Below are 22,842 nucleotides of genomic sequence, written 5' to 3'. Positions count from 1 at the left end.
AAGCTGATCCATTCCTTATGCTGAATGCTGCAGTGGGCAGAAGAAAAAGGTGAATGACACAACAAAAGACTAGTGGATGAAAAAGGCTGGCTGAAAGCCCCCTTAAGTATGTACATGTACATGATACCAATGGCGGCTGCTCCCCGGAAGCAGGAGTGGGGCTGGGAGGGGGAACAGCGAGGGGGGATTGGACACCAAACAAAAAAAAGATCACCTGCCGGCCGGCTGACCGACTGCCACCTGCAAAGTGCGCATGACTCAGATACGGCTGACACAGGTAATAGTGGTGGGCTGGGGGCGGAGGGGTGGAGGGTGGAGTGGGGGAAGTCGACTAATGGGGTCCACTTTTATTTTGGAATCTGGGTGTGAGGAGGAATAGGTTTCTGGTATAAACTCCATCAGGACCAACAATGTAAGCCAGAAGAGTGATACCCACCGGGCTATCGAGCTTGTGGGGGCGGATATGATCGAGGGGCCACGCCCCTTGACATTCAAAAAGAGAGTTGGGAGAGTGGCATGGTGGCTGAGGAGTGGTGGGAAGAAAAGAAGCAACAACTATAGAGGAGGGCGGAGGACGCAACAAGGGACGAAGCAGCAGCGGTCAGCTTCATGGGAGGACGAACCACTGGAGAAGAGGCAGTGGTGTGGTGGGAGAGCGAGGCAGTCAACCTTGACAAGCAAACAGAGGACGCTGTGGGACAAGACAGACTCGGGGAAGCAGTCATCTTGCAATGTAAGGTTGGAAAGGAAGCGAGTCCAGGAGATCCAGTTTGTCAGTACTCTTCTTGTAGGCCCGGCGGCCATGGAATTGACACAGATGCCCTGGGTCCCAATGCAATGACCCAAGAGAAGGGTCGTGGAGAGAGACATGTGCCGGGGGCACGTATTCGTTTTGGTGGGAGTGATGGGGCACGTGAACAGTCTAAACAGCACGAGAAGGTTTGTGGTTGCACTAGGGTGATTGTTGCTCATAGAGGGGAAGAAATACACCTTTTGGTGTTGGTGAGATAGGTGTATGGTGACATGAAGTGAGAACTGAGCTGATCATTTGTTTGTTGTTTGGTTTTCCTTTTGAGGGAGATTGTGTCGCTGTATGCCCCTGGGTGATTGGGAGAAGGACCTACAGTGAGAAAAAGGAAAGACCAAGGTGAAGAGTGACCTGAGTACCCGAGCCTGGCGATACTACCAGCTCAGACTGTTGTTTAAACCATCGATACTCAAACCCTTACCAAATAAATACGTGGAGAAACGTTACTCTGTGGGCCCTCATCTCCATTCACTATTACACTGGGCCTATTTTGTGCCCACACTCCAACCCTGAAGAGCATTAATATTTCATCCACTGCAAGAATATGATAAACAGTTCTATGTAAGAAGTAAACACAAACGTATCTATGCACATACAGGTATGTACTATGGGCCTCATTTACAATGAATTGGTGTAGGGCAGTGCTGCAAGTATTTTTAATGCGCTGCCCCATGTCAATTAGAAAGGGCAGGAATGCACCGTATTTACAAGATACAGATGTGTTGATCTTTCCCTGTATTTGGACAAAAATAAATAGCATTTATATGATGATGATGATGATTCGGTATTTATATAACTGTCACCCTACGGGTATCATAGCACTTACTACCCCTGAGGAGGCATTGTAATAATTTAAATATCACTATTATTTATTTTAAAGCACTATGGCTAGAGGAAGCTTCTGCCTAATTCAGGAGGGTTTGCAAGTATACTTGAAATGTAGTCAAATGTTCTCATGATACACCTGCTAAACATATATGTGAGGGCTTAAGATCTGATGTCACTTCTTGGGATGCCACTTCCTGCGAAGTCACGTGCTGGAATGTCACACGCCGCTATGTCACGTGCCGTGACATCACGCACTGTGATGCCTTTTACATACTGATTAACTAGGTTAGTCCCCCCACTTCTTTTTAAGTTTCGCCTGGCGATCCGCTGCGCAGCAGCGTTCGCCCAGGCGAAATCTTTTGAGAACAGTGTATGTGGCTTTGTCCCGCCTCTCTGTTCCATTGGCTAGCTCCATAAATGGAGGCTAGCCATTAGAAGAGAGAGGCGTCCGTCATTGTCCGAGGCGATTCGTGGGCGTTCCGCAGATTCTTTCCCTCTCCGCAACGTCATGAAGACGTGGCCACTGTGGGCGTGTACTTTTTTTTTTTTACACCGATGTTTGTCTTCATTATTAACTTTGTCCCTGTCCCACGTGGCTGTATCCTGACCACCTTCCCGCTGTCTGTCCCCCCTCCCGCTACCCTTGTCTTTGTTCCCACCCCCCCCTCGCAGATCACTTTTTCAGCTCTTCCAGGCCCCTCGTTGTTTCTTGATGACAACGCTTCCCTTATATTTTTGTCTAGAACATTTATCACATGACTTGATTTTATCGTTATAAGTGTTACCTTCTCAATATTGTCCTTGCTGAGATGGGAGAAAAGTCTAAAAGTCCTGAGCTGGAATGGTAACGGGTTAGGAGACAGACTCAAATGCACCATAGTCCTACAGTTCATTAAACGGCACCAGCCACACGCAGTCCTGCTGCAAGAAACGCATCTTATGGGAAATACTTGTCAGGCCCTCAATAGGTGGGGTTACACTCTTGCAGCTCACTCTGGCTTCACCTCCGGTTCGAGGGGTGTGGGGATCCTGTTGCGTCGCACTGCCCCTTCACATAGATCGTACTGAATCTACTTTCAGCAGTGTCCGGAGATGGGAGGGTTACACACTGAATCTACTTTCTGTATATATCCCGCCTGGCCTCCAAACTCAGGCTTACACAGACCTGGGCAAATTGCTACTTTCCCTCGCCGACGGTAAATTGGTTATGGGAGGTGACTATAACGCCGTGGTGTCAGGGACCCTAGACAGACGACCTCCCAGAGATATACCTCAGGGGCAGAAATGGCTGGCTGACTTCTTTGAGGCCTTCGGGCTCACAGACGTATGGCGCCTGCTTCACTCTACAGATAGCCAATTCACCTTTTTCTCTGGGCCACATCTTTCATTCTCCCGCCTTGACTACATCCTCACCTTGCTACAACATGACACGAGAGTACAAGAAGCAACACACCTAACCCGTGGCATATCGGACCACTCACCGGTCTTTACGCACATAACATTCGGGACCAGACGTGAGGGCTGCGTTGCGCCAATAAACGCCTGGCATTTAAAGAACAGAGACACTAGGAGGAAGGTATCCAAGTCAATTACCCAGTACTTCGACAATAATATTGGATCGGTGGACTCCCCTGCCACCTTGTGGGAGGCCTTTAAGACAGTGATTAGAGGGGAGGCACTATCGGCCATCTCAGGCAAGCGGAAAGAAAAACAAAAACAGGTCTCCTCAGTTGAGGCAGATCTTGACGAACTGCAGAGGGAAGCACAAGACAACGGGGCCACTGAGGTGCAACATAGATTGCAGCTTAAAACAGCAGAGTATAAAGACCTGGTTACTCAGGAAGCCCAAACGGTAGCTAGGGACAAGATGGGTAGGCTATACGATCAGGGAGACAAAGCCAGGAAACTTATAGCGTGGCTCGATAAAAAGCAGCAGGCCAGAAAGGTAGTGCCGGAAATACACACGGCATCGGGGACTGTAGTTACTGAGCCCCGGGAGATAGTGGAGGAATTTGAGAGACACTACAAACAGGTCTACGGTCGAGAGTCGGACCGTCCAGAGGAGAACTCAATAGCCCTCCTGACGGATATCCGAATGCCTTGCCTATCGGATGAGGATCGGAAAGCCCTTGAAAGCCCGCTTACTGACGCCAAAATCCAGCGTGCTATAGCAGAACTTCGCCCGGGCAAAGCCCTAAGACCCAACGGCCTCCCAATAGAGTTCTACAAGCTAAAACCAGACGTCATCAGTAAACACCTTGAACTCATGTTCGAAAGAAGCAGGGAGGAGGGACTGTTGCCACGAGACCAACGCATATCGACCATAGTGGCGATACCTAAAGAGGGGAAACCTACAGAATTCTGAGCCTCATATAGACAAATTTCGCTGCTCAATGGGGAGCCAAAAATTCTAGTCAAAACGCTCGCGAATCGGCTCCAATCGGTACTGACTACCCTGGTCCATCCGGACCAATCAGGGTTCATGCCCCATCGCAACACCGCACTTAACATTCGACGTCTCAATGGGGTACTGGGGCAACGCCATAGGTTGCAAGAAGACGCAGTGGTGGTCTCACTCGACGCCACCATGGCATTCGGCACCTTAGAATGGCCCTACATGATCGCAGTCCTACGTAAATTGGGCTTCGGACCTCAATTTATAACTTGGATCCTTCTCCTATATACGGAACCGCTGGCACAGGTGCTAGTAAACAACAAGGTCTCTGAGGTTTTTACCTTGGAGAGAGGGACTAGACAAGGCTGCCCCCTCTCTCCCCTTCTATTCGTGCTTTTCCTTGAACCGCTCGCTGCCTGGATAAGACAGGATGTTTACCTTAAGGGGATAAAATTTCAAAAAACACAGTTGATGGACAGAATGCAGAACAATGTCTTACATTCACCCCGGTACAAAGATCTGGGCCTAAATCCATCGTTTTTTTGCACTCCACACCACCCTAGGTCAGACACTGGCTATATGCAAATCAGCCTTGACCCTGTGCCTCATGGGAACTGTCCAGCCCGAACTACCAAGCCATGTCTTTCCTAGACCGAAAATAAGCATCCAAGGACCGGTTTCTGGCTATCAGCCTTCTTCAGCCTGGATAGCTTGACTCCAGTGATGTGAAGAGCCTGGGACTCACGTCTGAGCATACCCAGCACACTCGGGGTGAAAATTGTAAAAAACACAGTTGATGGACAGAATGCAGAACAATGTCTTACATTCACCCCAGTACAAAGCCCTGGGCCTAAATCCATCGTTTTTTTGCACTCCACACCACCCTAGGTCAGACACTGGCTATATGCAAATCAGACTTGACCCTGTGCCCCATGGGAACAGTCCAGCCCGAACTACCAAGCCATGTCTTTCCTAGACCGAAATCAAGCATCCAAGGACCGGTTTCTGGCTATCAGCCTTCTTCAGCCTGGATAGCTTGACTCCAGTGATGTGGAGAGCCTGGGGCTCACGTCTGAGCATACCCAGCACACTCGGGGTGAAAATTGCAAAAAACACAGTTGATGGACAGAATGCAGAACAATGTATTACATTCACTTCAGTACAAAGATCTGGGCCTAAATCCATTTTTTTTGCACTCCACACCACCCTAGGTCCGACACTGGCTATATGCAAATCAGCCTTGACCCTGTGCCTCATGGGAACAGTCCAGCCCGAACTACCAAGCCATGTCTTTCCTAGACCGGAATCAAGCATCCGAGGACCGGTTTCTGGCTATCAGCCTTCTTCAGCCTGGATAGCTTGCCTCCAGTGATGTGGAGAGCCTGGGACTCACGTCTGAGCATACCCAGCACACTCGGGGTGAAAATTGCAAACAACACAGTTGATGGACAGAATGCAGAACAATGTCTTACATTCACCCCAGTACAAAGATCTGGGCCTAAATCCATCGTTTTTTTGCACTCCACACCACCCTAGGTCAGACACTGGCTATATGCAAATCAGCCTTGACCCTGTGCCTCATGGGAACAGTCCAGCACGAACTACCAAGCCATGTCTTTCCTAGACCGGAATCAAGCATCCAAGGACCGGTTTCTGGCTATCAGCCTTCTTCAGCCTGGATAGCTTGACTCCAGTGATGTGGAGAGCCTGGGACTCACGTCTAAGCATACCCAGCACACTCGGGGTGAAAATTGTAAAAAACACAGTTGATGGACAGAATGCAGAACAATGTCTTACATTCACCCCAGTACAAAGCCCTGGGCCTAAATCCATCGGTTTTTTTTGCACTCCACACCACCCTAGGTCAGACACTGGCTATATGCAAATCAGCCTTGACCCTGTGCCTCATGGGAACAGTCCAGCCCGAACTACCAAGCCATGTCTTTCCTAGACCGAAATCAAGCATCCAAGGACCGGTTTCTGGCTATCAGCCTTCTTCAGCCTGGATAGCTTGACTCCAGTGATGTGGAGAGCCTGGGACTCACGTCTTAGCATACCCAGCACACTCGGGGTGAAAATTGCAAAAAACACAGTTGATGGACAGAATGCAGAACAATGTCTTACATTCACCCCAGTACAAAGCTCTGTGCCTAAATCCATCATTTTCTTTGCACTCCACACCACCCTAGGTCAGACACTGGCTATATGCAAATCAGCCTTGACCCTGTGCCTCGTGGGAACAGTCCAGCCTGAACTACCAAGCCATGTCTTTCCTAGACCGGAATCAAGCATCCAAGGACCCATTTTCTGGCTATCAGCCTTCTTCAGCCTGGATAGCTTGACTCCAGTGATATGGAGAGCCTGGGACTCACGTCTGAGCATACCCAGCACACTCGGGGTGAAAATTGCAAACAACGCAGTTGATGGACAGAATGCAGAACAATGTCTTACATTCACCCCAGTACAAAGATCTGGGCCTAAATCCATCGTTTTTTTGCACTCCACACCACCCTAGGTCAGACACTGGCTATATGCAAATCAGCCTTGACCCTGTGTCTCATGGGAACAGTCCAGCCCAAACTACAAAGCCATGTCTTTCCTAGACCGGAATCAAGCATCCAAGGACCGGTTTCTGGCTATCAGCCTTCTTCAGCCTGGATAGCTTGACTCCAGTGATGTGGAGAGCCTGGGACTCACGTCTGAGCATACCCAGCACACTCGGGGTGAAAATTGCAAGGGGATAGCCTGGGCGGAAGGATGGGAAGACAAAATATCCCTCTACGCCGACGATATCCTTCTTTACCTCTCCAAACCGCGAAGGTCAATAATGGCGACACTTGATATCTTCACAAGCTTCGGACGTAACTCCGGCTTCCGTATCAATTGGAGCAAATCACACCTCTATGTCCTCCATGGCGACCCCCCGAAGCTCCACGCACGTGCCCCATAACAGTGGCAGAGGACGGGTTCAAATACCTAGGAGTCTTCGTTACCACAGATAAGGCTCTGCTGTAGGACAGAAACCTAAAACCACCTCTAAGCCGACTCCAACGCGAGGCCAAATCCTGGCAGCACCTTCCATTATCACTGCTGGGCTGAGCAGCCTTATTTAAAATGATGGCATTGCCACCATTTCTTCATGCCCTACAGAATTATCCAGACCTGGTACCCAACACGTACTTTGCAGCAATCGAGGTGACGCAGCGCTACCTCCTCTGGGCCAGAGCGCCTAGAATCGCACTGCGAAAACTCACACTGGGATGGTATGACGGTGGAATAGCCCTACCAGACATCCGTAAATATTACTGGGCAGCCCACCTCTCAGCGATCAACCAGGGGACGTATAGTGACGGCAATGATCCCGGTTACGGCATGGACAGATGGTTGCTCCCCGGGGGGAATTATGAGGTTGCACTCTACTCCAAACCAGGCACACACCGACTCACTGGACCGACACAACACTCAGTACAGATATGGCATATTGCACAGAAGAAACTCGGGTGGTCGGACGTCCTCACCATGGCCACACCACTATGGGCCTCCGAAAAACTGGGTAACTTGGGGCACACTAAGGGGTTCGGAACTGGGACCTGATCGGAATCTCCCAAATCAAAGACATCTGGAGCCCTAAAGGGATCCACACGTTTGCCCACTTACAAGAAACACATGAACTGGCACAAACCTAATTCTTTAGATACATGCAAGTGCGACACTCCCTGCAGGCGAACATTCCACCAGAGACTACGTTACCACAAATCTCCCCACTCGAAGACAGATTACTCGAGGGATGCATGACAGACCACGCCATCTCTCTCACATACAAAAAATTAATCAATAACCCCCCTGACATGCTCCTTTCCCTGAAAGAGAAATGGGTCGCTGACGGGTTGGAGATAGATGAAGAAGAATGGTCATATGCTCTTGCCTCCCCACGGGAGGTGGCGATATCAGCCCGACTACGACTAATCCAACTGAAAATATTACACAGAACATATATTTCATGTACGAGATTACAAATGATGGGGAGGGGAGGTGAAGGACTCTGCAGGAGAGGGTGTGGTGGAACGGGCACTTTTTTCCATATACTATGGGATTGCCCAAAGGTGCAAAGGTACTGGAGACGGGTGGTGCAATGTATGCAGGAGGTGTGGGAGGTGGAGGTTCGTCCAGAGGCTAAGAGGTGTCTCCTGAACATCTGGGAGCCCACAGACCTGTCTCCAAAAGGGAGAATGTGGGTAACGCTTGGACAGATGGTGGCAAAAAGGAACATTGCTAGATTGTGGGGTACCCCTAATCCACCAAAACTGATAGACTGGCAAAGCGACATGGACTGGTGTATGCTGCAAGAAAAGACTGTGTATGCAGCAAGAGGGTGCCCTCGGAAATGGGGAGAAATATGGACACGCTGGAATGACTTTAGGGGAAGCATCTGCGAGCCTCTGCATACCCCACAGACTAGCTCAGAAGACATAGAATAAAATTGACTTCTCAATGGCTTTGTATGCGAGGAATACGCTGTACTGTCAATGTAACATTGGTGCCGCAACAGACTCGATTGTGATGTAACTTGATGACCGTGTTTGTTTTTTACTGTTAAAATGAAAAAGAATTTTAGAAAAGGAAATACTGTTTAAAGTTATAAAATATAAAATCGGACCTACACTAATCCGCTTTCTGAACGCAAACCACATACACACACTGATTTATAACGCCGCCGTACCCCCGGGTTGACGGCACAGGGGCTGTGTACTCTGGAAACTATTGCATACATGAGGAAATGTTGCAGTCGGCCCGAGGGGTTGTAGGCCAGAAGCTGTGTGATGTTTAATGGTACAATAAAGGTCTTAATAAAAAATAAAATATATATATATATATATATATATATATATATATATATATATATATATATATATATATATATATATATATATATATATATATATATATATATATATATATATATATATATATATATATATATATATATATATATTGTCCTTGCTGTTCAGTTTATTCATATATGTTATCCTTTCATTTCCTACTCTCCGTCCCTTTCTTTCGGTTTCCCTGCTGGGCTCACGCTGTGGAGGCAGCTGTGCTCTCAGGGCACCCAGCCAGATGGCAGTCCAAGACAGGGAGCCGCCATGTTGGGTCTGTCGGCTGGTTGCAGGCAGTCCTCGCCGGTCCTGTTCACTGTATTTGCCTGGCTCAGTACAGGCTCAGCCTCGGACTGGCTTTGTGTTAGCAGAGAGAGGGTGGGGGCTTTTGGTTAATGAATTATCGGTGTGTGAGCGCACATCCCAGTGCCGTGCTGCCGACGGCCCTTTCCGGAGAGCCCACTGTGGTGCTGGATGCTGAACTTGGTGCTGCTTAAAGCGGTGGTTTCCCCATCATCACCGGATGCATCCTTCTTGCCTCATGCATCCCACCCAGACACAGTGAGGGAAGCGGCGCAAGGTGTCTCGTGCCCTCCAGGAAGGTGAGTCTTCGGCTATACTTAGTGCAGGGTTTGCAACGCTTTACAGATCCGCTATCCGTGCATTCAGGTAGCGGTTTACTATGGAGGCTGCCTTGCCGTGCTCTGCATTTCTTTACAACACGGGCCCACACGCACTGCATCGCAGAGTCGTAGATATTTTGTACTTCTTGGTTGCTCACGGTCCCTTATTATTTATGTAAATGTATTGCGACTTATATAGCGCATGTATCACCCGAAGGCATCAAGGCGCTTGCCTTGGGAACCCGTCCTGGCCTTTTCCCTGTGAGATAACCCCTACTGGGCATCCCCAAGGTGAAAGCGAGGCATCCCGCAGCGGGTGGGTCGCCGTAGTGGAGATTAAGCAAGCTATTACCCAGAGTTGCAGCGTGGGACCCCATGATTAGAGTAGGCACCGAGGCGAGAATTATCGAGTCCGTGGACATTATTGAGCTCAGGACCCTGCCGCGTCGGGAATTGAACCCTGGTCCCGGGCCAGACCTCTGCATCAGGGTCTGCCGCTCTAATCAGTGAAAAAATCAAAAAAGGGGGGTGGTGTGCACACCATAGGTTTTTCACTTTTGTCCTGCGTTTATTCATTCGTCTATTGAATGCGTGCGTCCTGGACTATGCCTTGCCCTGTTGGCATCAAAGTTTGAACAGATGAGTGGGTACCATGCGTATGCTCCGCTCACAGTGCACAGCTTTGAAGGATAGTTAATCCTACTTCTAGAATCCATATACATTTAACTCCTTTATCCATTTTTAGTCCAAATTTATCAGTTGTATTCACCGAGTTGTTGCGGGTTATGGGTTTATAAGGAAATAGGGTGGGAAGTAATATAAATAGGTTAAAATAATTAAAAATTAGTAATTAATATAAATTATTTATAAACAATTGGTAATTAAATCTAATTGGTAAATCATTTTAATTAATTGATTAATTGATAAATATGTTCTATAGCGGTTTGTGGGTTTATAGGGGAAAAGGGTGGGTAGTAATTTAATTATGTTAAATAAAAAAAAAAATAGTAGTTATTATTAAATAATTTTAAATAATCGGTAAATAAATTTAATTAATTGGTATTTCATTAAAATTAATTGATTAATTGATATATATGTTCTGTAGCGGGTTGTGGGTTTATAGGGGAATAGGATGGGAAGGTATTTAATTATGTATAATTAATTATTAATTAGTAGGAATTATAAATTAATTTTAATTAATTGGTAAATAATTTTAATTAATTGGTAATGGAGTGGGAATAGTAATTTTTACCCCTACGCTATCCAACACTTTCCCTACTGTTGCACTCTCTGGAGTGCGAATAGTAATTGTTACCTCTACGCTATCCAACGCTTTCCCTACTATTGCACTCTCAGGAGTGGGAATATTAATTTTTACCCCTATGCTATCCAACGCTTTCCCTACTGTTGCACTCTCTGGAGTGGGAATAGTAATTTTTACTCCTACGCTATCCAACGCTTTCCCTACTGATGCACTCTCTGGAGTGGGAATAGTAATTTTTACTCCTACACTATCCAACGCTTTCCCTACTGTTGGCCTCTCTGGAGTGGGAATAGTAATTTGTATCCCTACGCTATCCAAAGCTTTCCCTACTGTTGCACTCTCTGGAGTGGGAATAGTAATTTTTACCCCTACGCTATCCTACGCTTTCCCTACTGTTGCACTCTCTGGAGTGGGAATAGTAATTTTTACTCCTACGCTATCCAACGCTTTCCCTACTGATGCACTCTCTGGAGTGGGAATAGTAATGTTTACTCCTACGCTATCCAACGCTTTCCCTACTGTTGCACTCTCTGGAGTGGGAATAGTAATTTTTACCCCTACGCTATCCAACGCTTTCCCTACTGTTGCACTCTCTGGAGTGGAAATAGTAATTTTTACTCCTACGCTATCCAACCCTTTCCCTACTGTTGCACTCTGTGGAGTGGGAATAGTAATTTATACTCCTACGCTATCCAATGCTTTCCCTACTGTTGCACTCTCTGGAGAGGGAATAGTAATTTTTACCCCTAAGCTATCCAACATTTTATATAATTAATTGTAAAAATATTAAAAGTATATTTAATTTTTTATGTATTTTACATTTTATTTATGTTATTGTTTTATGTTTGTAAATGTATTTGTAAATCAGAATATATTTTAATAATTTATAAGTTATAAGCTACTGATTTACTCTTTCGAACTACTGACTTACCCTAGATTATTCAAAGACAGAAGCAGCATATACGCTTCAATTGGATTGTATACTATTACTATTACTACGTCCGATGGGCGTTGATTCTAGTGTAAGGTGAAAGTGGATATGAAAGATCCCGCACAGGGAGTAGTGGAAAGTTAGGCCTCACAGAAGCTTTGTTTTTACTCGGTCATGCTCTCTATGAATCTTCGCATCTAAATATCCACCTCAACTAAGAGAACGTACATTAGAGCTATACAATCTTTACCTGTCTAGGGACTTCTTAGCAGGCACCCATGGTTACCACCAGAGCTCTAGTGCGGGGTACACGCAGGTACATGGAGTCACCCACTATTTTCACAGGATGGACGCTGTCCCCCTGCCAAGAAGTTGGGCCCCACAGAAATATGTTGAACTTGTCCCGGTATAATTTTCAGACACCGGGACACGTTCAGCAGCATCTGTACGTTGCCTGCTTTGCATTCCCAGCAGCAACGTGCAGGAAGCGAGGGAGCCTTTTTTCATCTCCAGCTGGGCCGAAGTTAACCCCTTCGACGCTGATGACGAGCTGGGCTCGTCATGGCATAGCCTCCTCGCACGCTGATGACGAGCCAAGCTCGTCACGCAAAGTGTGATTCAGAAAAACTCAGCGCAGGAGCGGAATTCCGCTAGCGCGCATGGAGTTACGGGGCAATCCGGCCTCTTTATGTTTGTACATGCTGACCGGGCCGCCTGGAACCTTACATTTAAATGTTAATGCCACAGAGGGAAACAAAGGCACACAGCTGGCCTTCTCTTCACAGGAACTTAAGAGAGGCATGCTTTTGCCTTGGTTCTGTCTCTGTATATAAATGCAGACACTATAAGACTGTCAAATGGGTTAGTTTGTCCCAGTATTTGCACAAATAATTTAAGTATCACTATTTTATTTATTTCTAAGCGCTATGTCCTGATGTCTAGAGGACATTTGAATATTGTCTGACTTGGTCAGTCCCCCCAGTTCTTTTAATAGGACGTGTGCCCTGTACGTAACTGAAGTCATAAGGATAGTGACAATGTCAGGGTCACACAAAGTGTAACAAATGAGTCACGCCCATTCAGCAGGAGTGTGAAGTAGTGTGGCTCACTGGTTAGAGGCGGCAGACCCGAGAGCAGAGGACGGCCCGGGACCAGGGTTTGATTCCCGGCGCGGCAGGTTTCTGGACCAGGGTCGGCGGACTCGATAATTCTCTCGCCTCGGTGCCCACTCTGATCAGCGATCACACTCGGCAACTCTGGGCATTAGCTTGCCTCATCTTCACTAACGGCCCCACCAGACTGCCGGGGATGCCTGGTCTCACCCTGGAGATACCCATTAAGGGACCATTTCTCAGGGAAGCCAGGAATGGTTTCGCAGCGGTCGAAGCGCCTTGGGACCCTACGGGTAAGTAGTGCGCTATATAAATGCCTATACATTTACATTTACACATTTACATTTACATGTGATATGTAGTTGGTGGCATATTTTGAAGTACACTTGCAAATAGTAGTGCACTATCACCTACAGCCAGCACATTTTCCATTGTAATGACTAATAAATTTGCATTTACAATTTTCCTGATAAAACTATGTAGCACACAAAGAGCCATATGCGTAAATCAGGTTTCAGCTAATATTTATAATTTGCGCATCATCAAGTAAAGAGTATAGGTTTGTTTTAATTCAATTAAAATCTTTGTTTCATCACACTTTAAAATTACAAACAAATGTGCTATATGTGTGCTTTCTTAACTGATGATTTGTGTTGAAATATGTCAAACTTTCATTTACAGGTATTTAAATTGTGTTGTGATTTGGAAAAAAATTGACATCCACAAGCTTTTTCTTCCACAGTCCCTCCCCTGTATCCCAGCAAAATTATGGAACAGTTCACTTTACAAACCCTGTCACTTAGCATCTAGAGAAAGAAAACTGCACTAAACACAGGTTAAAAGAAAACCGCAATTTGTCAGAAGACATAGCCTGAGCAAGACCACTGACTCATTGCCAGTGAAATTGTGCTCCCCCCCTCGCTGCTCCACCATTAAGTGAGGCCTTCCCTTGAGCCCCTGCACTCTGCTTGGTGTTCGAAGCCATCCTCCACCCGCAGGTTTCACCTTAGCCTCATCCCTGGTGGTCCAGTGGACCTCTGTTTCCATTCTCTCACTCCGCTTTTTCTCTCCTTTTTCACTCATTTTTTCCCCTCACTTCTATCTTCCCCCTTCACAGTCCTTCTGGGTCTTTCCTCAATTGTCTATCGTTTTCCCCTCATTTCAAGCTCCGCCTTCACTCTCCTTCTGTGTCTTTCCTCCGTTTTTCACACGTTTTTTACCCTCATCTCAATCTCCCCCTTTCACTCTCCTTCTGTGTCCTCTGTGTCTTTCCTCCACTCTTTCCTGCACTTTTTCTGCCTTATTTGAACTTTTCTCTCTCTTTTTGCCTTTTTCAGCCCATTCTTTCCCGCGGCCCCTCCCCCCAGCAGGACCAGTGCAACTGGCACAATCCAGCTCCCCTCCCTGCCTCCCAGCTGTCCAGCGCTCCCCGACCCCTATTTACTGCCGGCTTCTGCGGGGACAGGCGAGCAAGATCACGGACTCCTTGTCAGCGAAATTGCTCTCCCTCCCTCGCAGCTCCACCATTAAGTTAGGTTCGACTCTATGCCCCATATTCAAGAAAGGTGACCCTGCGTCACCAGCTAACTATCGCCTTATTGCCCTATTAGACCTGGAGGCAAAGGCATACGCTCGATGTCTTCTCCGGTTGCTTGAAAAATGGGTCGAAGAAAATAACATAATACCATACTACCAAACTGGGTTCCGGGCATCGGCCTCTACAATAGACAACATCATTACTCTAGCCGCTCTGAGTCAAAAAGCAGCACAAAAAAACCTTCTTCCACTATATTGCTGCTTTATAGACTACAGCGCGGCTTTTGATATAGTGTCTCGGAGCATCTTGTGGAGGAAGCTGAACAAATGGGGGATTCCGCATGACCTACTAGGTGCACTAATTTCCCTGCATAAGAACACGTGGGTGCGAATTAAAACAAGCCCAAAGATACTTTCTTCAAGAATTGCTGTCAAAGATGGGCTAAAGCAAGGCTGTGTTCTTGTCCCGCTGCTGTTCAATCTCTACACAGCCGACCTCGATACATTCTTGGAGAATAGTGACCTTCTCCCGCCAAAACTGGGACCCACTAAAAAGCCTCTTGACATATTACAATATGCAGATGATATTGTAATAATGGGCCAAGCAAAATCGGGTTTCCAATGGGCATTAAGTATGCTTCATATATATAACTCCGCCAATGCCCTGACAATCAGCCAGGCTAAGACGAAGGTACTGGTATTTGGCAGATGTAAGAACAAGAAATGGCTGGCATGGAACATCGGGCCCGCCAGGATTAACACAACAGTAAAATATAATTACCTGGGAGTCTGGTTCAACGAGACGTCCAGGCCTACAGCTCACCTAGCAGCTTTGCAAAAGAGAGCAGGCGCAATTACATACTCCCTGACCCGGCTGAACCAAACTTTGAGCAGCCCCTCTGCAGAAGCCATCCTGAAGGTGGCCAAAGCTACTTTACTTCCTGCATTAACTTACGGACACCAGGCATTTCCTGGTGCGTGCTCCTCCAGTCTTGAGCTCGCCCAAATCTCCACCAACAAAAAACTTTTCCATCTGCCAAGTTTTATTCAGCGGGCAAGACTACGATTGGAGCTGGGCCTACAAAGACAATCTCTTCACTGTGAGGCCGATATCCTGAAATATTTTATTAGGACCCTAAAAGCAGGTGATAACACTCTTAAATTCCAAATTTAAAAGGAATCCTGTCTAGCCCTGGCAATCCCTGGAATACCCAGATTATGAAGGCCATAAGAGTGTTAGAGATTGACGAGTCATCTCTCCCCTCAGTCACTATCCCATACTCGGCCTGGAAAAGCACCATCAATAAGCAAGTCAAACTTATTTCTCAGTCCATGGATCTGCAGGCTCTAAAGACATCAACCATTCTGCTCCCCTTGAACTCTTCGTATCTTCTTGGACGTCCACAAGCATACTGCCAGGAAAACTTAAGCAAAGTGGCTCGGAAGAACATAATGTTTATGCGACTTCTAGGCTTGCGCTCGACGGCCTTCAACAAATGGGCCCCAACAAGCGAGGGGGGGCTTGCAGGCTGTGTAAATACCACTCCGAATCATGGCTGCATCTCCTGTGCTGCTGCCCGGCACTAGCAGCCCCCAGAAGGTCCCTTTTGAAACCCTTGTTCTTAAAATGGGGCGCCAGGACGTGCTGGGAGGCCTCGGCCTTGTGTTTTACATCTACTGACATTCAAGTGCTCGCTAGGTTTGGAAAATTTGTGAGACTTTTGGACAATCTTCTATTACCTCCCCTGGTTGCCATGCTTCCTTCCCCTCCACCTCAAAGACTCATTACACACTTTTTTCATCCTTTGGCCCAGTACTCTCTGTCTTAACTATTTTATCCGGCCAAGCATAGCAAAACGCTCACATAGGGAACTATAATGCTGCTCTTCAATAAGCATATTGCTCTCTAAGCCTTGAAACTGTTTATTAGCCTTGTTTTTACTTGAGAAATGTGCTAATGGCTAAATTTTATACTTGTGCTAAAGTAGATTTTGTATAGCAATGGTTTTAAGTAACTGTGCTAAATTAATAACAACTTGAAACTTGAAGTGAGGCCTTTCCCCAAGCCCCTGCACTCTTCTTGGTGTTTGAGGCCCTCCTCCACCCGCAGGTGCCACCTGCGCCTCATCCCTAGTGGTCCAGTGGACCTCTGTCTCCATTCTCTCACTCAGCTTTTTCTCTACTTTTTCACTTGTTTTTTTCCCTCACTTCTATATCCCCCCTTCACAGTCCTTCTGGGTCTTTCCTTCATTTTCTGTTGTTTTCCCCTCATTTCAAGTTCCCCCTTCACTCTCCTTCTTTGTCTTTCCTCTGTTTTTCACTTGTTTTTTTATCCTCATCTCAATCTCTCCCTTTCACTCTCCTTCTGTGTCCTCTGTGTGTTTCCTCCACTCTTTCTTGCACTTTTGCTGCCTTATTTGCACTTTTCTCTCTCTTTTTGCCTTTTTCCTTTTGCCTTTTTCAGCCTGTTTTCCCCCGCTGCTGCTGCCCCGCCCCCCCCCCCCAACACGACCAGAGCGACCGGCCCAATCCAGCTCCTCTCCCTCCTCCTAGCTGTCCAGCCCTCCCCAGCCCCTACTTAATGGCGGCCGCTGCGGGGACAGGCGAGCAAGACCTCTGACTCATTGTCAGTGAAATTGCTCACCCTCCTTCGCAGCTCCAACATTAAGTGAGGCCTTCCCCCAAGCCCCTGCACTCTCCTTGGTGTTCGAGGCCCTCCTCCACACGCAGGTTTCACCTGCGCCTCATCCCTTGTGGTCCAGTGGACCTCTGTCTCCATTTTCTCACTACACTTTTTCTCTCCTTTTTCACTCGTTTTTTTCCCTCACTTCTATCTCCCTCTTCACAGTCCTTCTGGGTCTTTCCTCCAATTTCTGTCGTCTTCCCCTCATTTCAAGCTACCCCCTTCACTCTCCTTCTCTGTCTTTCCTCCGTTTTTCACTTGTTTTTTACCCTCATCTCAATCTTCCCCTTTCACTCTCCTTCTGTGTCCTCTGTGTCTTTCCTCCACTCTTTCTTGCACTTTTGCTGCCTTATTTGCAATTTTCTCTCTCTTTTTGCCTTTGTCAGCCTGGTTTTCCCAGCCGCTGCTGCCCCCGCGGCCCCTTCCCCCCCGGCCCAATCCAGCTCCCCTCCCGCCTCCCCGCTGTCCAGCCCTCCCCGACCACTACTTAATGGCTGGCTATTGCAGGGACAGGGGAGCAAGACCACTGGCTCATTGTCAGTGAAATTGCTCCACTGACTCATTGTCAGTGAAATTGCTCTCCCTCCCTCGCAGCTCCACCATTAAGTGAGGCCTTCCCCCGAGCCCCCACACTCTCCATGGTGTTCGAGGCCCTCCTCAACCCGCAGGTTTCACCTGCCCCTCATCCCTGGTGGTCTAGAGGACCTCTGTCTCCATTCTCTCACTCCGCTTTTTACTCTCCTTTTTCACTCATTTTTTTCCCTCACTTCTATGTCCCCCTTCACAGTCCTTCTGGTTCTTTCCTCCATTTTCTGTTGTTTTCCCCTCATTTCAAGCTCCCCCCTTCACTCTCTTTCTGGGTCTTTCCCCCGTTTTTCACTCGTTTTTTACCCTCATCTCAATCTTTCCCTTTCACTCTCCTTCTGTGTCCTCTGTGTCTTTCCTCCACTCTTTCTTGCACTTTTGCTGCCTTTTTTGCACTTTTCTCTCTCTTTTTGCCTTTTTCAGAACGTTTTCCCCGCCGCTGCTGCCCCCGTGGCCCCTCCCCCCCCAGCACGACCAGTGTAACCGGCCCAATCCAGGTCCCCATTCCGCTCCCGCCTCTCAGCTGTTCAGTCCTCCCTGACCCCTACTTAATGGCAGCTGCGCCAAGGCAAGCCTATCTGCGCCTGTCCGCGACCCGACTGCGATCAGTGCCAAGACCCTGGATCTCTGCACCACGAAAGCTACGACCCAGTGGCACTCTACGCTCTCAAGCCAGGCCACAACAACAACTGCAAGCTAGCATCACCAGCCGACACCCACAGAACCTTCAGCTGTCACCGCTGCCAGCACACCTGCAGCACCGCCAAGAACACGGACCCAGCGCAACCCGCCCGCAAGAACACAACCGAGCTGAAGACCCAGCAATGCATCCTCCCCAACGTCCGATCCCTCCACAAACACGCCACCGAAATCTGGGACCTCCTCTACAGCACCACCCCCGATGTAGCATCCTTTACCGAAACCTGCACCAACACCCCCTCGGGACCGGACATCGCCATTGCCATTCGGCAAGGATACAAGAACTCCAGGAAGGACTGCCCCATCCTGCCGGGAGGAGGAATCGCCATCGTCCACAAATCCACCCTCCGTCTGAGCACACTCCCCGACGAGCCCACAGACCTGATGGAACACCTTCACTTTAAGATACTGGCCAGCCTTACCGCCACCCTCCGAGGAACCCTACAGCTAACTCGCCACATTCATCAAAGAGCACAACATCCTCGACTCCTCCAAATCCGGCTTCAGAAAAAAACCACAGTACGGAAACCACCCTCCTCGCCGCAACAGACGACATCCGTACCTTACTGGACAAAGGAGAAACAACAGCCCTCATCCTCCTAGACCTCTCAGCGGCGTTCGACACAGTCTCTCACTGCATCCTAATAAGCAGACTCCACGACACAGGGATACTAGACAAGGCCCTTGACTGGATCCGCTCCTTCCTCTCCGGCAGAACGCAGAGGGTCAGACTCCCCCCTTACCTCTCGGACCCTACACCTACTACCTGCGGAGTCCCCCATGGGTCCTCCCTCAGCCCTACGCTCTTCAACGTCTAAATGGCATCGTCAGAACCTACGGACTTCCCATTGTGTCATACGCAGACAACATCCAACTCATCCTCTCCAAATCCAATGAACACAACAGTGAAGTAGTGTGGCTCACTGGTTAGAGGCGGCAGACCCGAGAGCAGAGGACGGCCCGGGACCAGGGTTCGATTCCCGGCGCAGCAGGTTTCTGGACCAGGGTCAGCGGACTCGATAATTCTCTCGCCTCGGTGCCCACTCTGATCAGCGATCACACTCGGCAACTCTGGACATTAGCTTGCCTCATCTTCACTAACGGCCCCACCAGACCGCCGGGGATGCCTGGTCTCACCCTGGAGATACCCATTAAGGGGCCATCTCTCAGGGAAGCCAGGAAGGGTTTCGCAGCGGTCGAAGCGCCTTGGGACCCTACGGGTAAGTAGTGCGCTATATAAATGCCAATACATACATTTACATTTACAACACTGCCAGACACAACTTTCGAGAAGGCATGGAAGCCGCCGTCAAATGGATGAAAAACAGCTGCCTAAAACTAAACACCAACAAAACAGAATTACTCATCATGGGCTCAAATCCCAACGCCCTGAGCGACAACTGGTGGCCCCCCGCCCTTGGAAGCCCGCCCACCACCACAGACCACGTACGCAACCTGGGAATCACCCTGGACTCAGAGCACAAAATGGACTGCCAGATCAACTCCGTCTCGTCCTCCTGCTTCCACACCCTCCGCCTCCTACGTAAGACCTTCAAATGGATCCCCTCGAACACAGAAAGACTGTCACTCACACCCTGGTCACCAGCAGGCTCGACTACTGCAATGAACTCTATGCCGGAATAAACAAAAACCTCACCCTCAAGCTACAGAACATCCAAAACGCTGCTGCAAGACTGATCCTCAACCTGCCAAGACACCGCCACATCTCCCAGCACCTGTGCACACTCCACTGGCTCCCCATCGAAGTTAGAGTCACCTTCAAGATGCTAACCCACGCTCACAAGGCCCTCCACGACACCGGACCAGTATACCTGAACAGCTGACTCAAATTCACGCACCCCAAAGGACCCTACGATCAGCCCAACTCTCCTACGCTATAGTCCAGAAAGACCAGATCGGGAAGCCGCTCCTTCTCCTTCCGTGCGGTGAGAGCCTGGACGGATCTTCCTCTCCACCTCAGACAGATAACATCGCTCCCCATCTTTGCAAGAAACCTAAAAACCTGGCTCTTCGACAGACCCCCTCGTTGATGGACTGGAACCTGCAACGCCCCCTCCCCACCTCCCAGCACCTTGAGACCCTTACGGGTGAGCAGTCGCGCTTAACAAACACCTGATTGATTGATTGACATTGGACCTCTGTCTTTGAGCTCACAGCAAATGCTAGAAGATAAAAGCACAATATAAAGGCATCTTTATGGCTCATTCAACCTTTGAACTCGTGCCTGGTTATTTTGAGGTGTCCTGCAGCACCCCTATCCCCCTACTTCCAGCGCCTATGGTCCACATTGTGCGTGGCCGTCAAGGTTGGGGTTCACCAGTTGGTGACTCCTGGAGTGATCCCTCCTCATTTCAGTAGCAACGAAAAAAGGGGACTACGGAAACTGTCCTTTTACTGGCCCAAACCCCAGTTCTCAAAGTTCTCAAGATGGGAGATTTCAGAATCTCTCCCCAAACTATCAGTCTTCAAAAAGCATGCGAGAGATGCCCCTCCTTCGCTCCTTGAAAAACTCAAGCCCAGATTGGTCAGAGCTCTCACACGAAGCACCCCTAGAAATATCTATGACATAGCAATCTGTACCTTACTGGGGCGGTAGGGTGGGGCTCCAGGGAGGTTCTAGGATTTTGGGGGCCCTGGGCAGAAAGGGTTTAAACTGCTGCGGGACAAGGGTGGGCGTCCCGTTGTGCCTCTGACTGGAGAGCAGGTCAGGAGGTCTGATTGTAGGGCAAACCTGCAGAATGTTCCTGGCCTGAGAGCGCCCTGCCCCCGCACTTCAGTTGCCCACTAGTCTCTGCCCCTGCATAGTGCAGGCTCTGGTAGGCTCACCTTGCCGACTTAGAGGCATTCTCTTCCCTGTGGGAGGAGGGGGACTCACCTTCACCACTTTGTGCACCTTGGTGGTCTTGAAGCAGTTCTCTTTCAGGAATGTCGCGATCCTGTCGATGGCGTCTCGCACCTGGGAGTTGAAGGTCTCGTTGGGCTGCAGGCGGTGCTCGATCCAGGCGTCCAGCTTATTCGCCGGGATCTGGTAAAGCTCCAGTGCCTTCTGACTCTCCGTGAGTTGCGCCTGCAGCTCTGACGTCACTGGTCCCTGATTCCACGCCATCCCCGCTGCTGCCGACCCGCGCTGTCTCTTCAAGCTCTGGCTGTCAGTGGCAGCTGTCCGAGTCTGTCACTTTCAAACTCTGACAGGATATTTCGTGTCAGGCTCTCTCTGGCGACACCCTCCGTCAGCCTCGCACTACACTAACAGAGACTCTGTCAGGATTTTCAAACCAAGGTCTGTCAGGATTGCTCTCAGGCGACGCCCTCTATCGGAGTCTCTCTTTGGATACAGGGCCTGTTGCTCTCTTGATGGCAATAGGGTCTGTCAATCTATCTAGTAAGAGTCCGTCGGTCTTTCACTGTCACTATCTGTCACCCTCTCTCTGGCCGCGGCGAAACCCTATGGTGACCCGACCTGTTATATTTTTTTAATGTGATATGGTCGGTCAGTCCCTCTGGTGATAGGCCCTACCAGGTTCTCTCAGGTGTCTGAGTGTTTTTTTTCTAGTGACCGCATCTACTGAGCGCTGTCAGGTGTCAAAATTAGCGAGCCCGACTCTCATTGAAGGATCTCTTACAATTTACGGTCGTTCTTTGACAGAAGTTCTCTCTAGTGGCAGGGACCAGGGTCCCTCAAATTCACTCCCTTGAAAGGTCGTCTCGGGCTCTCTGGTAAGAGGGTCTCCCTGTCTCTCTCTTGAGATAGGGTCTCCAACGTCGTATTTGGGGACAGGATCTCTCAGGCTCTCTGCTGTCAGACTCTAACCCCAGGACGCGATCTCCGAAGCTCTCTCTGGCTACAGGTGGTTGTTGGTGCGGTGAAATGCTGTCTCTCAACTCAAGATGAGATTCGTCAGTGCTGCCTTTTGAAGCTCGCGGCCAGCCACGCCCCTCAGGGTTGGCTCGGTAGGCGGGAGCCCGTAAGGGGGACCAGTGAGATGATGACACATTTGCAAGCAGCCCCGACAGACACCCGTGAAAAGAAGAAACTGGTCGAAGTCACGCGAATTTAGGGAGTTTTATTAAAATAGAACTAAAGCAAGCAAAAGGAAGTGTCAAAACTGGTGCAGGGTGGCAAATAATACTTAGTTTACAGCCGAAAATGTTGTAGTGTGCCCCTACTGTGACTGCACTTTTACCATCAGGGAGTGGACTGTGTGAGTCCATGAGCCAGTTGCCGTACACGTTTTACCAGAAAAACAGGGAGACATGACTCGCCACGTGTTCTCTGCAGTAGAAACGAATCTGAAAGTAGGAGGGAGGCAGGAATATGGACGCTTGCTGGAGAATAGATACACACTGTGGCAGAAAGTGCGCGTGGTGTGGTGTTCTGACATACGGTGCTAGTTTGAGTACTACATAGAGTTTCTTGCACTCATATCGCTGAGTTTGCAGCAGATGTGATTTTTTTGCTTCTCACATTTAGAGTGTGACA

The 22,842-nt window shown here is 48.7% G+C and overlaps 1 protein-coding gene across 1 annotated transcript in view; it reads right to left on the bottom strand.

Moving 5' to 3' along the window:
* The window catches only part of LOC147679606 (2'-5'-oligoadenylate synthase 1-like), a 134,870-nt gene extending 112,623 nt beyond the window's left edge, over positions 1-22,247 (bottom strand). The window contains exon 1 of the mRNA XM_086943180.1: positions 21,238-22,247. Within this exon, the coding sequence (XP_086799306.1) occupies positions 21,238-21,468 (231 nt within the window). The 5' untranslated portion in view covers positions 21,469-22,247. The remainder of the gene's footprint in view (positions 1-21,237) is intronic.
* Positions 22,248-22,842: the final 595 nt, after the last annotated feature.

Source organism: Lissotriton vulgaris, chromosome 11, assembly GCF_964263255.1.
Source record: "Lissotriton vulgaris chromosome 11, aLisVul1.2, whole genome shotgun sequence".
NCBI classification, from domain to species: domain Eukaryota; kingdom Metazoa; phylum Chordata; class Amphibia; order Caudata; family Salamandridae; genus Lissotriton; species Lissotriton vulgaris.
The sequence above is the reverse complement of the archived record's forward strand: the minus strand, read 5'-3'. Positions and strand labels throughout refer to the sequence as shown.